The 17,223-nt window shown below is 41.7% G+C and overlaps 1 protein-coding gene across 1 annotated transcript in view; it reads right to left on the reverse strand.

Moving 5' to 3' along the window:
- LOC147200966 (metabotropic glutamate receptor 4-like) overlaps window positions 1-17,223 on the reverse strand; it is a 199,845-nt gene that overhangs the window by 86,096 nt on the left and 96,526 nt on the right. Inside the window, exon 3 of the mRNA XM_086118830.1 lies at window positions 12,388-12,604. Within this exon, the coding sequence (XP_085974956.1) occupies window positions 12,388-12,604 (217 nt within the window). The remainder of the gene's footprint in view (window positions 1-12,387; window positions 12,605-17,223) is intronic.

The raw sequence follows: 17,223 nt of genomic DNA on the forward strand, positions 1-17,223 counted from the left end.
ACATGACATCTTTTCCATAGCGAAGGCTAAGAATCAGCCTCCTTCTGCTGGAAATCACTTAAATCCACCACCACCCTTCCGCCTTTTCCCTTTCAGATGTTTCATTTAGTGCTAATGGAATAATAGCAATCCTATCTGTAGCTCACTGTGCTGCCTATTACCATATGGAAATCTTGTTTTTTCCACGTCTCTCTAAACGCAATTCGGTTCCTCGCGTCAAGGTTACTTTTCACTCTGTCACGGCAAATAGTCGCGGCGGTATTTTTCGCCAGAGCGCGTGTCCTCACTTGCTTCACTAACATGATGATGTCTTCATGGCACGCCCCCCCGCCACCCTCCCTTAAGGTTTTTCTTCAACTCAATTGCATTTATGTGCCATTAGTGCAGCACGCGCTTTGGTAAATGGACAAAAGCGTGCCACAATGGTAGTCGTGGGTGCTGCCAAGTAAGTGAATTATGAATACACCAGAGCAAAGTTAAGTTGGATGTTAAAAGGAGCCAGGGACGCCATTGTCCCTCAGCAATCACACCTGTCCTGCTCCTCTTAATATTACTGACCTTCTCATAAATTGATAGATAGATAGATAGATAGATAGATAGATAAAGCTCAAAAGGGGAAATATAATGATATAATGGAGGATTTACATGTCAATGGTTTGAATACAAATAGTCGGGTATCTGAAGTACCTGCTCACCCATCAAGTGTGAAATAGAGGTGGCAGTAATTCACATTCAGTATGTGCAATTCATAAATCTTGAGGCTTAACCCTCAATTTAGGACTGGTAGATAATGGAAAAAATAATAATCATAATTATTTTTGATTGAGATTGAAATCATGATTATTAAAACTACTCATTGATTTCCAAACGTACAACTTGTAAGATTCAACTACTCAAAGCTAAAATCATAGCCCCTGCACAACTACAATTTTATGCTTGAACACTGTTCTTTTTGTCTAGTACAAAATGACCTTGCAAATATCATGTGAAATTCAAGCCTCTTGCACTTTCATTTTCTGCTACATTCCCACCCTTTGAAGCCTTGCATCTTTGCACACATTGAAACCTTGAAAAAGCATTTCCCCATATCTATTTATCATATTTATTTTATCATGTTTTTTTTTTTTTCACAAGTCCTGTGACTTGCTGGACTAATATGGGATCTAGGAAACTGTATTTTTTGCCATGTCGTGAGGAAATGTGTGTTGGTACAAAATAAAAAGTCCTTGAAGGATCTTTGTATCAGGATCAAGCGGTTCGGAAAATGGATGGATGGATGGATGGATCTTTGTATCCTTGAATTTGGAGGACGGGAAAATTCTTTGAATCCTTGAAAACTCAACTATAAATCTAACTTGAAAGGGCAAGCAGAAAAATTTTGTCAGCAAGTAAAATAACAATATACGAACATAATAGTTAAAACAATAAACAAAAAACACCAGCTGTTCCTGTGCACTAAATGATGCATTCAGGGACTTTTCACAATGCTGGGAACTTATAAATGCTGTTCTACAGATTAAATGTTTTTCTTCAATTTTAATGTTTTATAGCTTGAAAGAAGCCAAAATCAAATTTATGATTACATTTCAATTAATCCTCCAGCCCTATCTCTAACGAAGTAACTTTGGCACCAGGCACGGCGCCAGGAATTTCTCTCTCTTGGGGCTGTTTTTTATTGTCTCTATAGACACGCACCTCATTACAACCCCCTTGCTCTGTCCCTGGATGGCCTTCCGACCCATCCCCAGACCGAAGCCTTAAAGGGACAAATGAAATGCAAGGGGGGTTATGATTAATACACTGCAGACAATAGGTTGGTCCATTTTTTTCAGCTACTGTGCTATTTTCTTGCGGTTATTAACGGTGCATTAACGAATGCTGCCCTTTGTGAAAAATACTGGCATGTATTACCATAGACAACGTTCACAGTACATATACAGTACATTGATCCCACCTAGCATGCGTCAACACCACAGCTGTAGAGTGAAGTGATTTGTGAGGATGCCTCGTTCATTTGCTCTTTGGAGATGTATCATCAAGCCAGAACTCATTGGATTAATACTGAACCATTGCTTTGGAGATTGTATTATGTCATTCTAACTCAATTTTACAAATATCATTTGCTGATTTCATGGCTAATGCGATGGCTGCATCCCATATGGCAGACGTGCCGATAAAAAGAGCTTGGAAGGGGCTACCCGACTCAATGTGGTGTCTGTAGAAGAAGTAAAAAAAAAAAAAGAAAATCAATCTTCATTTTAGGCAGTTAAAACCAAAAGGGTATTAACTCTCCCGCAGTTTCCTTTATGAAAGAGGTTCAAATAGCCGACTCCAATGTAATATGTTCCTCCTAACTTATTGTCATACTATGATTGTTCCAGGGAGTCTTACAGTAAATGCATAATGTTGGAAACTTAACATCGCCTAATGTCCAAAAACTGAGTTCATTCATCACCAAAATTCATGTTGACATCTCGACTTATGCTCACATCAACCTCTGAAAATATGAGAACAATCGCCCCAAAATTTCCAATATTATGGATGGTAAAGCCCCGTACGGCCCATCTGTGTCGACCAGTCTGTCTTTCGTTCAGTCCCAGTTTTTTTTTTATTTATTCATTTATTTTTTTTATCACAAATATATATTTTTTTAAACCTCCAGACACGGCGAGTTAAGTTCAGGCTCACCATTGGTTTCATTCAAACTGCTCTAGTTAATTTGACCTTTTGTCTCAGTTGACATAACCCGCATTTTTTGAAAGAAAAAAAAATATGATGAGAACTGGTTCATAAACAAAAAAAAATGTTCACTTTTAATACACGTTTACCTGTACCAAGAGCAGGAGTGCCGAACCAATCAATCACACTCGATGGGTAGGACTGTTTCCAAATCAAACGCAATAGGTGTAAGGGAAAAAAAACAAAAAAAAACATGCTTTTGATGTGTGTGTGCGTGTGTGTGCGCCTGTTATTAATATATAGTTTGTTTTAGTGTTTGCTGCAGCCAATGTTCCTTCTAATTTTCTGTACGACTGAGCATTCACACAAATGCCTTGAGCGTTCCTTGGGCCACGGCGAGCAACATCAGACATACACACGGTAACCAAACACGTATCACACGGGCAACAAGTGACATGATGCAGGTTTGTGATTAAAAAAATTCAAAATCGAGGATTTCATTGGATAGAGATTTGAGAGCAATGTAACACGTATGCGGTAAGAATCGGTCAAGAATTAAGGATTTTCTGCCACTTGTTCCGTCAAGAACTGGCCCAAATTGACCCAGCCAGAAATCATAATGTTCAATAAATGATGCGTTCAATATTTGTTATTTTATAATTCAAGAATGCATGAAGTGAAGAGTGACAAGAGTTATACTTCTATTGACAATATGCAAATACAAAATGGTTGAAAAGTTACATTTTGATTAATTGTTGAATAATGTTATTACGATTTTCTGTAAAAGTGTTGGAAATGCTTCACTTATGAGAAACGGTATTCGGATTTTATGGACTTTATCTAGCTCAGTAAATGTAACAATTGTATCAAATTCACACTTTTTAGATGATGCGAAATATTTTCATTCAGTTGAGTGGTAAATATTAGGAAGCTAACGTTTTTTTGATCATTGTGGCAGATTTAAAAAGCAGAGTGGCTTGTACGAAACAACTCTGAGGTGAGCAAAAGTACGGTGGCTCTGACTATGATTGTCTTGGACATCCAAATGACTAGCTCTGGATCTGTACTGAGCCAGCCAAAGTTTGTGCATTGACGATGCGAGGTATCTTGGCGCTGCATGTGAATTGCACCACTTGTGTTGGCTATTGACACTTCATACGTACGTCACAGTAATATGCTTCAATCGTGCAGAAATGTTCTCACTCAAGCGTCGGGTTTCTTTTCCCTGTCGCTTATGAGGATTGGCCAGATGATGAGTAGACAACACGAACACCACATCTCCAGTTGATGTTGTCAAACAGATCGGGGTGGGGGCGGGGGAGGGTGTATTATTCTGGGGTGTGTGATATTCACTGGAAATTACGATAAGTGAAATTACATTGGCCACCAATACATGGTATTTTTTTCCCCTGTAAAATCTGTACAACACTCTCATGCATTCTATACATTTACTTTAACTCTTCACAAATTAATAGTCCATGCATCTTGGCATGTGCTACTTTTTATTGCACCCCAGTGCGCTCCCCCCAACACACACACACACACACACACACACACACACACACACACACACACACACACACACACACACACAGTAAGGATGGATGGCCCAGATTTCAACTGAGGGAATCGATCATAAATCAATATTTTAATTTCAAATTAATCCTACGGCTGCTCTGCCTCGTAAGTGGTTCCACGGGCCTCTGACTCCACATGCCGGATGACAAAATTACATAGTTTCTTGGCTAGAGTTCTAGTTCTGTGATAATAGGTGAACTAGGATGGTTTCGTGTTCATTACGAGAGTTAGTTGGTTCTAGACCCAGACACTATACGTAGACTATATGAAAAGTCTTAATGCCCTCACACACCCTGTCATCATTTAAACACACTTTTTTTAAGCACAGTGGAAATGTACTGTATATCAACTAGGGCTTTCAAAGTTAAAGTGTTAACTTTGGAGATTCATTTCAATTATTTGAAGAAAAAAAAAAGGTTTTTACTTCCTGTTGGGGCCAATAGCCTTTGCTCAAGTGTGCAGGCAAACCTATCTGAGTCACTGGGCCAAAGATGGACAAACACGAGAATAGAAACCGTATTTTCTAAACATTGTTTGTTTTTAAATGAAATGTGGTGAAACGATTCTTTTAATATGTTTAAATGTTTTTAAATTGTGTGAGAGAGCGAGGTACAACTATAAAACGTTTTTTGTTAAGATCTCGTTCTCTGCTGTAGGCCTGTCACTTTCGCATCTTAGTCTTGGACTTTTTTCCCCAGGCCCTTGTTCACTGTGCACTGGTTTAAGTTATGGGGGCAAAAGGCACGTTTGGAAAAATGGAAACATAGTATCATGTAATGTAATGTACATTACATGATTTTATGGGGAAATCATGTAATGTACTTTTTTTTAAGCCTTTAACATGAGGCGTGAATCATCCTTTCATTTCCGTTTCTTTTCCACTCTTCACATACTGTCTTGGCTCACCTTGTCTGTCGTGATTCACATTGCATTTTTTGGGCAATTCATGCAGAATCCCCCCAAGGGTACTTCAGGACCAATTAAACAACATCACGCCACCACCCATATCCTCCCCCATGCCCTAATCCATGGCTTCTGCTTGCAACTTTTGCCGCATTTCAATATTTTCTTGCATGAAAAATGAAGAGGCGGGCAATTATTCGCACATAGATCACGTGAGGCGCTGAGCTTTTCCCGGCAGAAAGACATGATAAGTAATGTTCCAGATCATGGTTCATGTGGCCTTACTTGCTTAAGAAAATTGCCTGGTGCGATACGTCCCCCACCAAGAGGATCCCTCAACCATTAAGTCGGCGAGGCAGCCAGATCATCATTCATCATTCAATTAAGTCACGATGCATAATTGTTTAAACAAATTGCGACAGTATAAATCTGAAGGGACTCGGATGGGGTTATTTTGGTCTTGCCGTGTAATAAAGAAGTTGAGAAGGGTACAGTGTTCAGATATCAGCCGGCTTTGTGGATGGAAGCGGGAACGTCACGCTTCATCCTTCCCTGCGGGTGAAGTCTGCGACTGAGGTTTAAAAATCTTGCTCTCATTGCTTTGTGGGAAGTCAAGACAAGGGACATCTCTCAAGTGCCATCTTAGGGGAGAATTCACATGAAAGTCAACTGCAGACGAAGGCTGGATTGACATTGCAGGTCTAAGCGGCTGATTCTAACTTAATGCCTGTTCTTTTCCATGTCGTTCGTTGATGGTGTAGACTAGAGGTACACTTCGCCTGACCTGTGAGCGGCCAGTGTGGGATCGGTTTCAGGTTCAGGGTATAGCCGACCTTCCATTTGAAGTCAGCTGGCATATGCTACCCGACCCTGTTCAGGATAAGCAGTGTTGAAAATGGATGGATGTACCAGTACATTTCAAATATTGACATGGGCTGGTTGTCCAGTTCAAGGTTTGCCGCATTTTTTAAAAAATTAGAAATTAAATAAAATGTGTCCATGTAATGTCTGCAATGTGCTCACATACCATGTTTAGGAAATAGTGCAGTCAATAAACAAACATCTACAGCTTTAAAATGAAATGAAAACACTCAAAATTACTCACAGTAAAGGGAAAGAGTCTCACATTTTCCAAAAACAAAAACAAAAAAGAGAACAATAAAAGCAGTATTTAATAATATGTACAGTATAACGTCTTAATCCGAAATATTGTTTTCAGGAAAGTGCAACATCAATAGCTTGTCTTTTCTCTTGAAGAAATTAATAATATGGACAAGTGCAATAGGAGCAGTTTGAATCGTGTGAGTGACTGAGCAATAAAAACATGAATGGCATTTATTGTTGTTTTGACATAATCGCAAGAGCTACTCGGAGGCTGTTTAAATGCTGCTCGAAGTTGCTTTTGCGTTTGACGTAATACCATAAGCATATTGCAAAGCCACTCGCCAGAGTCTGAGCTGCACTGCATTTGCTTGTCGAGTAATGTGGGATTCAGCATAAGATGGCTACTGATGTGGTTACAATGCGCCATGCGGGAGTTGAATGCAACAAATGTACCGTGGCACCCCTACATCGCAACTTATTGGATTTCCAACCGTAACAGTTTGGGGTACTCGTGATCCTATTTTGACAGCCACCGTGTGTTTGATTTCTGCTTCAAGTCGACATTTTATGGGGAAATCTGTTCCCCCTTTGGGTGACTTGGAATCATTTCAGTGACCGCCAATCTTTTCATCGAGAACCATCAAGTCCCACACCCAAGCGGTAACTTGTCCTTTCGTTCATGACTAATACGTTTCTTGGAAATAAATCACCGTAGTACCTTATCATTTTTCATGGTTGATTTCATGAGTGTCAGTGAGGCATTTGAAAATGTGTTGTTTTTTTTTTTCTCAAGTACAAGTTGAATACTTTATGTGGGGAGACATTAGCTGTATATTAATGGGCAGTTTGGTTGTGAAAGGGACCAAATGGCCGAAGGTCTGAGACCTACTACGAAGCAAAATACGGAATTTATGACAGATTATTTATTTATTTATTTTAAACCAATGCAGGCAAATTCGATGTCTTGAGAAAATACATTATTGTAGTGAAAAAAAAAAATCATTAAAGACAAAAAAAAGAGCATCTTGCAGTCTTGCCCTTTTTTTTTCCTTTTTACTTATTCTCAGATATGGTCTTCCTTGGAGCAAAGCAGTGCTTTTGGACTCCCCCTATTCATTTTGCATTCTCTGCATACATCAACTCAGTCACCCAAATTGTGCAGCCAATGGATGTAATCCTCCCCATCAAACGGGGATGGCAGTGACTCCATTAGCAGGCTTTCTCATGTGGCTGTCAGACAGGCCGTCACTTTGCCGGGGAAATCTTGTTAGCAGTCTTATTGACGCTGCGTTTCATTAAGTTGATTAATGACATCTATTGGGGGGGAATGTTCCAAAGTAATCGACATGTCTGAGAGGCTTGTCTGCAGTTGGGACTTAGTCGCGAACGAATACAGTATTTAATAATCTCATTTTTATCTATCCATCCATTTTTCTAATCTGTTTATCCTCACGAGGGTCACTGGCTTGCTGGAACCTATCCCAGCCGTCTTCGGGCAGTAGGCGGGGGATACCCTGAACTGGTTGCCAGCCAATCGCAGGGCACACAGAGACGAATGACCATCCACGCCCACACTCACACCTAGGGCCAATTGAGAGTGTTCCGTTAACCTGCCATGCATGTTTTTGGAAAGGGGGAGGAAACATGAGTACCCGGAGAAAACCCACGCAGGCCGGGGGAGAACATGCAAACTCCACACAGGGAGGCCACAGCCGGAATCGAACCCTGCACCTATGCACTGTGAAGCGGGCGTGCTAATTAGTCGACTACCGTGACACCCATCTCATTTTTACAAAATAAGAAAACTGAAATTAAACATCTTTATTATTATTAGATTTTTTAGTTTTACTTCACATTATTCAGCAAAGTCTCTGCCATGCTAACAGCGTCTTAATCGTCCACACATGATCTCTACTTGTCTAACAAGGTCTGTAATTATTAAAAGATGTTTTTTGTTTTTTTCAACCCACCTAATCTAATTTTAAAAGGATCCGAATGTAGGGTCTCATTTACAAATGTCCTTAAGAGCAGGTGCCTTGTTTTTTTATTTATTGTTTTACTCAAACCCTACAAGAGTGGGCTCTCGTATGTGTGTTCCCCTATTCGGAACTGATTATTGGCAACAGGAATGAAAATTGTAGAGACCAAAGTATTTAGAAAATATTATTTGCACTTTTGGCAGGACTCACCGCGGAACATTTTGAGAGCACCTATTAACCTATTATTGAGTTACAAAAAAAATTAATTGATTCCTCTGATAAATTTGGGGAAGCCGTCACCCACCTAAAAGCCATGTTTTGTTTGATTTACCTTGCCCATAGTGTGTGTAAGTTGGATGTATCTGCTCATCCTTGGCGCGGCACTCCTGGAAAATTGCTCCAGGAGAGACCAGCACTGTCTCAGTGTACTGAAATAAAATGACACACGCTGCAAGGAAATGCAGAATGGAGAGGAGTGTTTTCTCGTGCCTGTCTCCAACTAATTTCTTCGATCATTCAGAAGCTCCAAAATTGCTTTGTTGAAAAGATGATATTCTCAATCATTTTTGTTTTGGACATGTCACAATTGTTGCATGAACCAGAAATGTTTTCCTCACCGCCTCATGTTTTGCATGTGCTATGCTTGTGTGCTGGTTGTCACCTGCCTCTCATCATAGAATATCATCTCTATTGTTTTGCAACATAATCTCTGCCACCCTAATGTCATCCAAAAGTGCTCAACCAGGTTCTAAAACCAACTCTGACCACTCTGACAGTCATCGGCAATTGGTCTGTGACTATGCCATCAAGGTCTAAAAACTCACAATGCCCTGTCAAAATTGTAGTACAGTTGTCTGTCTGAAGTACCCAACCATAGTGTCCATAATTTATAGTACTAGTCCGTGACCACCAAAGTCCACCAGCCTGGTCAGACCATCCTACCATAGTCTGCCACAATCCCAAATCAGTGTGCGAACATCCTATCATAGGCTGCAAGCATGCCACAAAATTCAGTTCTCTCGCAACATAATCTCTCCTACCCCAAAATTGTTCTGCAACCAGCCCAAAACAGTCCACAGACTTCCTGATGGAGTATAACCTAAACCCAACTCTCAAAATGTTGATATTATCCGCTACCGTCCAATTCGGCAAACTTTCCAGTAGAGTCTACTTTGATGCTAGCACAGTCTCTTACGATGAAACAGGTCTCGACAGCCAGCTGGTTGTTTCTGTTTGGACAGCAGACACATCCACTGATGTGATGTTTTTCCAACTTGTGTGTGTGCTTTAACGGAAGTAATTTCACTTTATCGCAGTGAGAGGATAGCATCCTGGGTCAGCTCATGATAGATAGCAATCTGCTGGAAATGTACCGAGAAAGAAAGTGTTCAAGGCCACGGTGTTTACCAGGCGTGATAGATTGAAAAGCAGAAATCATCCCCTCCTCACACTTGGTCTTTCTATTTTTTCTCATATTCAGCACCTAACTCACTTTGTTCTCTCTTTTATTGCCCGTTTCTCTTAAGGGAGGCGAGCGGACTATGAATTCAAAGCAGGTCACTGCGGGGTTGTTGCTGAAGCAGCTGACTCTCGTAATACACTGGACTGCTTTCTCGAAATATTAAGCCTTAAAGAATGGCGCAAAGTGAATCAAGCGGGCAAGTGTGCTCGTGGAATGATTACACAAAGTGAAATATCATCTTAAATTTGTTCCGCAGCCTTAACTCGGCAACTTTTTAATGAAGATTCATCCTCCCTGGGAGGAAATATTGACTCTGAATTTAACTGCCGATGAGCCCCGATTCATTTCTCAAATTGAATTCTGTTGGTACAAAATGGCAAGCCGAGTGATGGGCGGGAATTAAAGGTTGCGTCACACTGTGAAAAGCATATGCTGGAAATTCTGGGTGGTGACTCCACAGGAGCCTCAGAAGCGAGCGCGGAGGAGTTTGTGGCGTTGCCAATCCGGTATCGTGCTGTCGTTGTGGTGCCAAGAACTGTTTCATGGTGCGCAGTCAGACACCCACCCTCTAGGAGCAGATCAAAAGCTTGGAGAAGGCATGTTCTTCAGCATTCTGTTCCTTTATTTCACCAAGCCACACACAAATAAACCTCGACAAGTTGATAGGCTGTCTGCATGTTACTGTTAGGCCCTGGGCGGTGATGGACAAGTTTCCTCCAACATTTGTCACATTTTGTCATTGTTGGGAAGATTTGCTCAGTTGAATATATTTTCACAACCCTGTACTTTTTGCTCGGTCCACGCGTGGGTCTGTTTTGTTTGATTTGGGTTTTTTTTTAAGTGTTGCCGATGCAATGTTAAAATGCCTGCAACAAAGCAAAATGGAAGACTCCCTGTGTATTTTTTGGCAATTCTCTCGGTTCAAGAGACTTTTTTTTTTGTAGGTCTACACATGGTAGACAATTCATTGCGAAGTAAACCTGGGTTCAGGTGATTGAAATCAAAGCAGCAAGGAGAAGAGTTTTCTCATTTATGGGAAATCATCCAACTTTGCAAAGCACTGCTGCCATACGCGGTATGGTATTGGCGAACACTAACATTCATTCATCAAAAGGGGTGGGCGTTACCTTTTTGGTAAAATTCCAGATGGGCGTACCCTCCACACTGATACACTGACAAGTAAATCAAAAGTCAAATTTCCTTTACATGTGCCCTTTTAATTCAATTTTTATGAGTCATGTTTTAAATGGGCGGCCCGGTAGTCCAGTGGTTAGCACGTCGGCTTCACAGTGCAGAGGTACCGGGTTCGATTCCAGCTCCGCCCTCCCTGTGTGGAGTTTGCATGTTCTCCCCGGGCCTGCGTGGGTTTTCTCCGGGTGCTCCGGTTTCCTCCCACATTCCAAAAACATGCATGGCAGGCTGATTGGTCGCTCTAAATTGTCCCTAGGTGTGAGTGTGGGCGTGGATGGTTGTTCGTCTCTGTGTGCCCTGCGATTGGCTGGCAACTGATTCGGGGTGTCCCCCGCCTACTGCCCGAAGATGGCTGGGATAGGCTCCAGCACCCCCCGCGACCCTAGTGAGGATCAAGCGGTTCGGAAAATGGATGGATGGATGTTTTAAATGACTGCATTATAACAAAGAGTAGTAGTTAATGTAATGGCCTTACTCTTTTATTGCCAACAGTGGTGCTGGGTGAGCATCTTACATCGTCTGCAAGTCAGTTTTAGGGGTTTTTCCACACCCTGCTAACGTAATATAGAGAGTGCAGTTTTACGCAAGGGGGATGTGTTTTTCAAAAAGACAGCGCTAATCAATACACAAGTGGATTCTATTCCTCATTCCTGGACGTAACCCAGTTTGCCCAAAAAAAAAAAAAAAAAAAAGAAAAAGAAATAGCAAATTGACAGTGGAGTGCAGTTGTGGTTCCAGTCTCACTCACAGTTCTGCAGGCCGGGGTTCGGATCTCTGCTCTGGTCTTCGTGAATGGAGTTTGCATGTCCTCACCATGCATACGCGTGTTTTCATCATCATGTGCTCTGGCATTCTTTCATGTTCCAGAAATTTGCATTTTAGGTTCCTTGAAGACTTTTTCCCGAAGTGTGAGTGTGAGTGCGGATTGTTGTTCATCTCTGTATGCCCTGCGATTGGCTGGCACCCCGTCCAGGGTGTCCCCTGCCTGCTGCCCGAAGACGGCTGGCATAGGCTCCATCACCACCCGCGACCCTTGTGAGGATAAGTGGATCGGAAAATGGATGGATGGATGGATGGATGAAGACTCTAAATTGTCCTGATGTGAATATTAATGTCAATCATTTGTCTCTGATTCTTGTGATTGGCTGGGGACCAGTCCACGGTGTACCCATGCTTGTTTTGACAAAAGTCAGCTGTCCACACTAATGAATGGCTAGCAGAGTGTATTTGACACCTCTAACCCATTTACATGCCACATACTGTATATGAAACCTTACCGTTAATTTTGAAAGTACCATGAAGTCTTCCCAGAGATTCTATCAAAGCACTTTCAACATTTCCCATGGTCTGGAACTAATTATGCTTGGGCAATTTTCTGCAGCACGGTACAATATGTTCACTCAGGTGAACTGATGAAGAGGAAAATTTGCCACGCCACCTTTAGTGCTCACATCCCCCCCGCCGCCCCACACACAGATTCAACTGACTCACCGTCCTCCCGAGACTTCTGGATGAACGCCTCGACTCCGCTCTCGCCGTAGTTGCCCTCTGAGGCCACAGTGGAGACGTAGTTCCAGCGCATGGCTTTGACGATGTCCACCATGGCCTGCGCTTGGTACGTGTCCGGCGGCACCACCCGGGAGAAAAAGTCGTAGCGAGTGTTGTCACTCAGTTCCGGAGCCGTGGAGGCATAGCTCACCTGTGGGATCTGGACCAAAGAGCAACAATGACGTTATTCTTTTTGGAAAGTGTTTGGAGCTTCTTGAAGCCTCTGCACCGTCATTGATATTTACAAATATGTCTTGTCGATCTTAGGTCAGTTGAAGACTCTAAGTTGTCTTTAATGGTTCTAAAACCATGTTCGTTGGGTTCACTGAAGACTAAACAGGCTTTTGTGATTATAAACGTGCGCACAGTTAGGTTCACTGAAGACTTTCCACTCTCTTTGATGTTTACAAAAGTACATACAGTATATATGTAAGATATTGAAGGCACAGATCTTTGAGAGTTTTCCGTGCGACCTGTTACAACAGACATGTTCACCGAATTTCCTGTTGGACTGGTTACGTTTGAGACCCATAAAATGCATTTTCAACAGTAGATTTGTGTTGATGATAGACAACTGTCGCGGAAGTGACTAAAATGGGAGTGCGAGAGGGGATGGGGGGGTTGAATGTGTTTTTTGTCAGTTAAGGTGGTGTATGATTGAAAGTAAAATGAATATGGGACTTTTTCTGTCGGTGACATGCATAAGACTGTAATTTGGAGTCTTGATATTTACACCACAGCAAAGAGCTGACAAGTGCACCATTATTTCTTGTCAACAGTACATTACAAGGTGTAAGCTCTTCAGCGGGTACACTCGGAAGCCCAAAACACTTTTTTTTTTAAATGTAGTAGGCACACTCAAAACCTGTCAAAGTGATGCACCGTTTGCTGAGAGAAATGCACAAATTGCCCTTTGTTTAATATTTCAACATGTCGCTCATTAAATGTCTGTTTTCTTGGTTTGCAGCAGGTGGGAAAAACACACCAACTTTATAAAACAAGATCAGGTTGTATGACAACTAACCATATGCTTCACAATGTATAACGTGCATGCTCCATTCTGTGATGCCCGTCCCACACCTCATACGCAATAAATGGGGTTGACAATGACACGCTGCGTCCTGCTAAGCGCGTTGTGAAAAGAGCTTCAAGAGCCGCATGAAATCTGGCAAGGGGCCGCATGCGGCTCGGGAGCTGTGGGTCAGCAGGGTCTGCTTTGGAGCATATATTACGTTATTGAAGACTTACGTGTTCTTTGATGCTCTGTTTACAATCTCGTATAATTATGGTCGGTCTAATTGAAGACTTCATAAATTCTTTGATGGCTTGGGACCTTGAGACTTCTCGCATGTGCTGTTCTGATGTCCACCCAATTGCATTCTTTTTTTTTCTTTTTTCTGCTGTATTCATCTGAATCTGAATCTGCTATTTGGAGCGTCATCATATTGCCAGCTCCAAAAAGGCTCTACGTTTGGATCATTCTCCAAAGTTGCACCAGTGGCTTTCATCCCAAAAGTTAAGTCCGGAAAACTTCATCCCTCGGGTTTGTTTGTGTACCTGGCTTTGGCAGGAGATGTGTGTTTGTGTCATGTGCAGCCATATGCTTTCACAGCGCACACCTGAGTGGAGACGCTCGAAATAAAGTGTATTTACAGGACAGTTGTTTTTTTTGTTTTTTTTTTAGTTCATGCAAGGGGGCCACTCTGCTTACTAACAGACTGCGTCACAGTTAGTGCCTGATGATCAATAAAGGAATCCCCCTTCTCCTCAAAAACGGTCATAGTTTAGCATCCTGACATAAGGGTAACATAGCAATGGAAGCAGTACTATGTGTGTATGTTTTGCTTTTTCTTTGGCTTTTTTGTCATGCCACTAAATAAGTGGAGCAGCAATGCCCACGCTGAAAAAAAATGATAACCATAAAATCAGGCAATTGAATATCGAATAATATTAAAGTGGAGTAAAGACAATACAGTACTTAAAAAATATTGATCACAACAAACAATGTTGAAACAGACTGGGTTGAGTGTTGTAATTTTACTCATCCTTTCTTTGCTTGACACTTTCTGCTTTCCTTCCTTCCTTCACTGCCTTTCCAGTGCTGGGGTAGACTCTACCTTATTTTTTCCTCACTCAATTCATTTGCTACACCCCCCCCCCCATTCCCCCCAAAATTATTTAATTCATTTATTGTATATTTATGTTTGGGCCACCTTGTCTATACTGTAGTTCTGAAAAGTGAAACTTTATATGAAATGTAACACATAACGGCTGCTATCGTAACAGTATTGGTGGTGCTTTACAATGTGACCTCATCCTTCCATTGACTCCAGCACACGAGTCATGTCTCCACCAAATGAAGGTGAACATCACACATGAGCCGACCATCATTCATCCCTGTGGTAAAAGAGCATGCTAGACACAAGTGAACAGCAGGCGGGTACACCGACCCCGCATTGTTATGCTAATGACACCCCACCTGTGCTTTTTTTCCCCCTCTTTCCTCCTGTCTTCGCTAATCCCTCCACGAAAACATCTCTATTGTTTACTGCGCTGGCTGATGCAAATTGAACAATTACACATTGTCATCACCGAGGCTTAATGCCAGCCGTCTGTAGAGTTTTAATTCCCACGTGGCGAATGGTTGTTCAGGATTAAGTTTTGCCAGAGCACTTGTCATCCTATTTGATCTGGTCTGTGATGGCATCGCAGAAAAGCCAAAGAAAAAGCAAAACAAGTACACAGTACGGCTTCGGTTGCTACAGTATGGCTATTTTGCAATACGTAAAATGTCTGCCTATGTGGTTATCAAAGTGACCTCAATGTAATGGTGTCACAAATAAGCAAGAGAATAAGCATAGCACAAGCACATAGTACGGCTAATGATGCTACACCATTGCAATAAGTTACTTCCCGTAGTGTGTCTGTTTTTACATGCTCAACTTTTCATTTTTTCCAAGGGTGCATCACAAAAAAGCTAAAGAAAAATAAAATTCACATGCACATATTCCTGTTCATCTATGCTAGGCTGGTTCGACATTACAATAAGCGACACTATCATTTTATTGTCGACATCATCCTTCTCTTGGCCAGCATTGGTACCCAGTCTGTGGTTGCATCATTAAGGCCAAAAAGAAAATACAATGCCACTTACTTATGTCTATCTTTAACAGATAGGGCTCTGCTATGTTAAGCACACACATGAAATGCTTCAAAGTGCCTGCGGGGCTATCAGACACTCAAAGGGACCACTGGGGAGACCACCGAGCACTTAAGATGGGGGCGCAAACGAGAAGCTCAGGTGCGAGTGGAAGGTTTATAGCCTGTTGGCAGATAGTTTATTATGGTTCTTACACATGAAAGACTCTTTTCAAGTCTTGGAAAGCAATGCTGGTCGAAAGCTCAAGCCTGGATAACAAGCAAAATAAAACAGGGTCTCACAGCCAAGCAACAAGTGCACACCGAGGGGGCATATTACCGTGCGGCTCACATTTTAATCGGCGTAATTCTTGGAAAAGCACCTCAAAGCATAGCCTGTGAGTTGCTTACCACTTATGAGAAAAGTTCAAGCTAGACCTGGCCAGCAAAATATATTTCAGCATGGTCTGAAAGCTATGCCGCAAGTGCTAAGCCAGGTAAGCAAATCACAGTACAGCTCACGTTTGAATTACCGCAATGGTTCTGCAAGGACCTCGAACATGCTCCTTTTGGGTTGCGTCCAACTTTGAAAGCTTTAGCTCAACGAATAAACCCCGGTACTCTCTGTAGTGAGGGAAATAAACTGTCAGGCCACTATTTGAAGAAATATGGCAGTTTTTGGCCCTAACCAGGATTGAAGCATGTGAAAGACAAAGCCTTCTTATGAATTAAATCCTATTTGCTTTGTCTCATCGCCTCAATGCAATCTGCTATCAAAATATTAAAGGTCAAATGTGAGCTATGGAAATGTTATGGAGGAGTCCAAAGCTGGCCGAGTAAATCTCCAGCTTTTTTTTTTCCTTTGGTCAAGCAATATACTTTAAAGAGACACTGCAGCGACATTATGAGAGTGCTTTATTGGGAGACTTTAGTAGTTTATTTATTTGAATCCCGTTCAAGTGCCATAAGTCTACTTCAGTTTGGCTCAAGATGACAGACATTCAGATATATGACCGCGTTATTAAATATGAATCATCGATAACAATTTAAAAATAGATTCTTTTGATTTTGTTACAGACATCGTACATATCAACATTAATTCGAATACAGTTTCATGATAAAAACAGTTGAATTGTCACAAGGTTTGTGTATTCAAATATACCGAAACAGTCAGATTCAGCGGCAAGTGGCATATGATGTGAAGTCATTCGAACCAATGTGATGGATCACAACAATACACAAAGAGAGACAAATGAGGTGTCTTTCGGTAATAATATAATGGAGAAAATAAATTAATTTCCACCACTGCACACCTAGGTACTTCATATCACAACGCCTCGATTGGAACGACAGCATAAAGTCCCCATTGTTTGCGGCGCAATCTCGCAGCGGCAAGAATCAGATTTGTGGTATCATTATGCGGGGATTGCTTTTCCATTCAAGAGGTTCCGCTATTTGCTGCTCGGCTTACTTCGACAAAGTCAAACTTTCATCTGCGCCAGCAGGGGCTGACGGCAATTAGGATGAAGTCTGGCTACTGGAGAGGTGTTGCCTTTGAGCTCAATGTAAACACTTTTGCCAATAAAGCGTCCGGCTGTTTTCCACAACCTGTAAAGTGTCCAGCTGCTATCACAACAAAAT

This window comes from Hippocampus guttulatus, chromosome 8, assembly GCF_054856545.1.
Source record: "Hippocampus guttulatus isolate MCC_2025c chromosome 8, RoL_Hgut_1.0, whole genome shotgun sequence".
NCBI lineage: Eukaryota > Metazoa > Chordata > Actinopteri > Syngnathiformes > Syngnathidae > Hippocampus > Hippocampus guttulatus.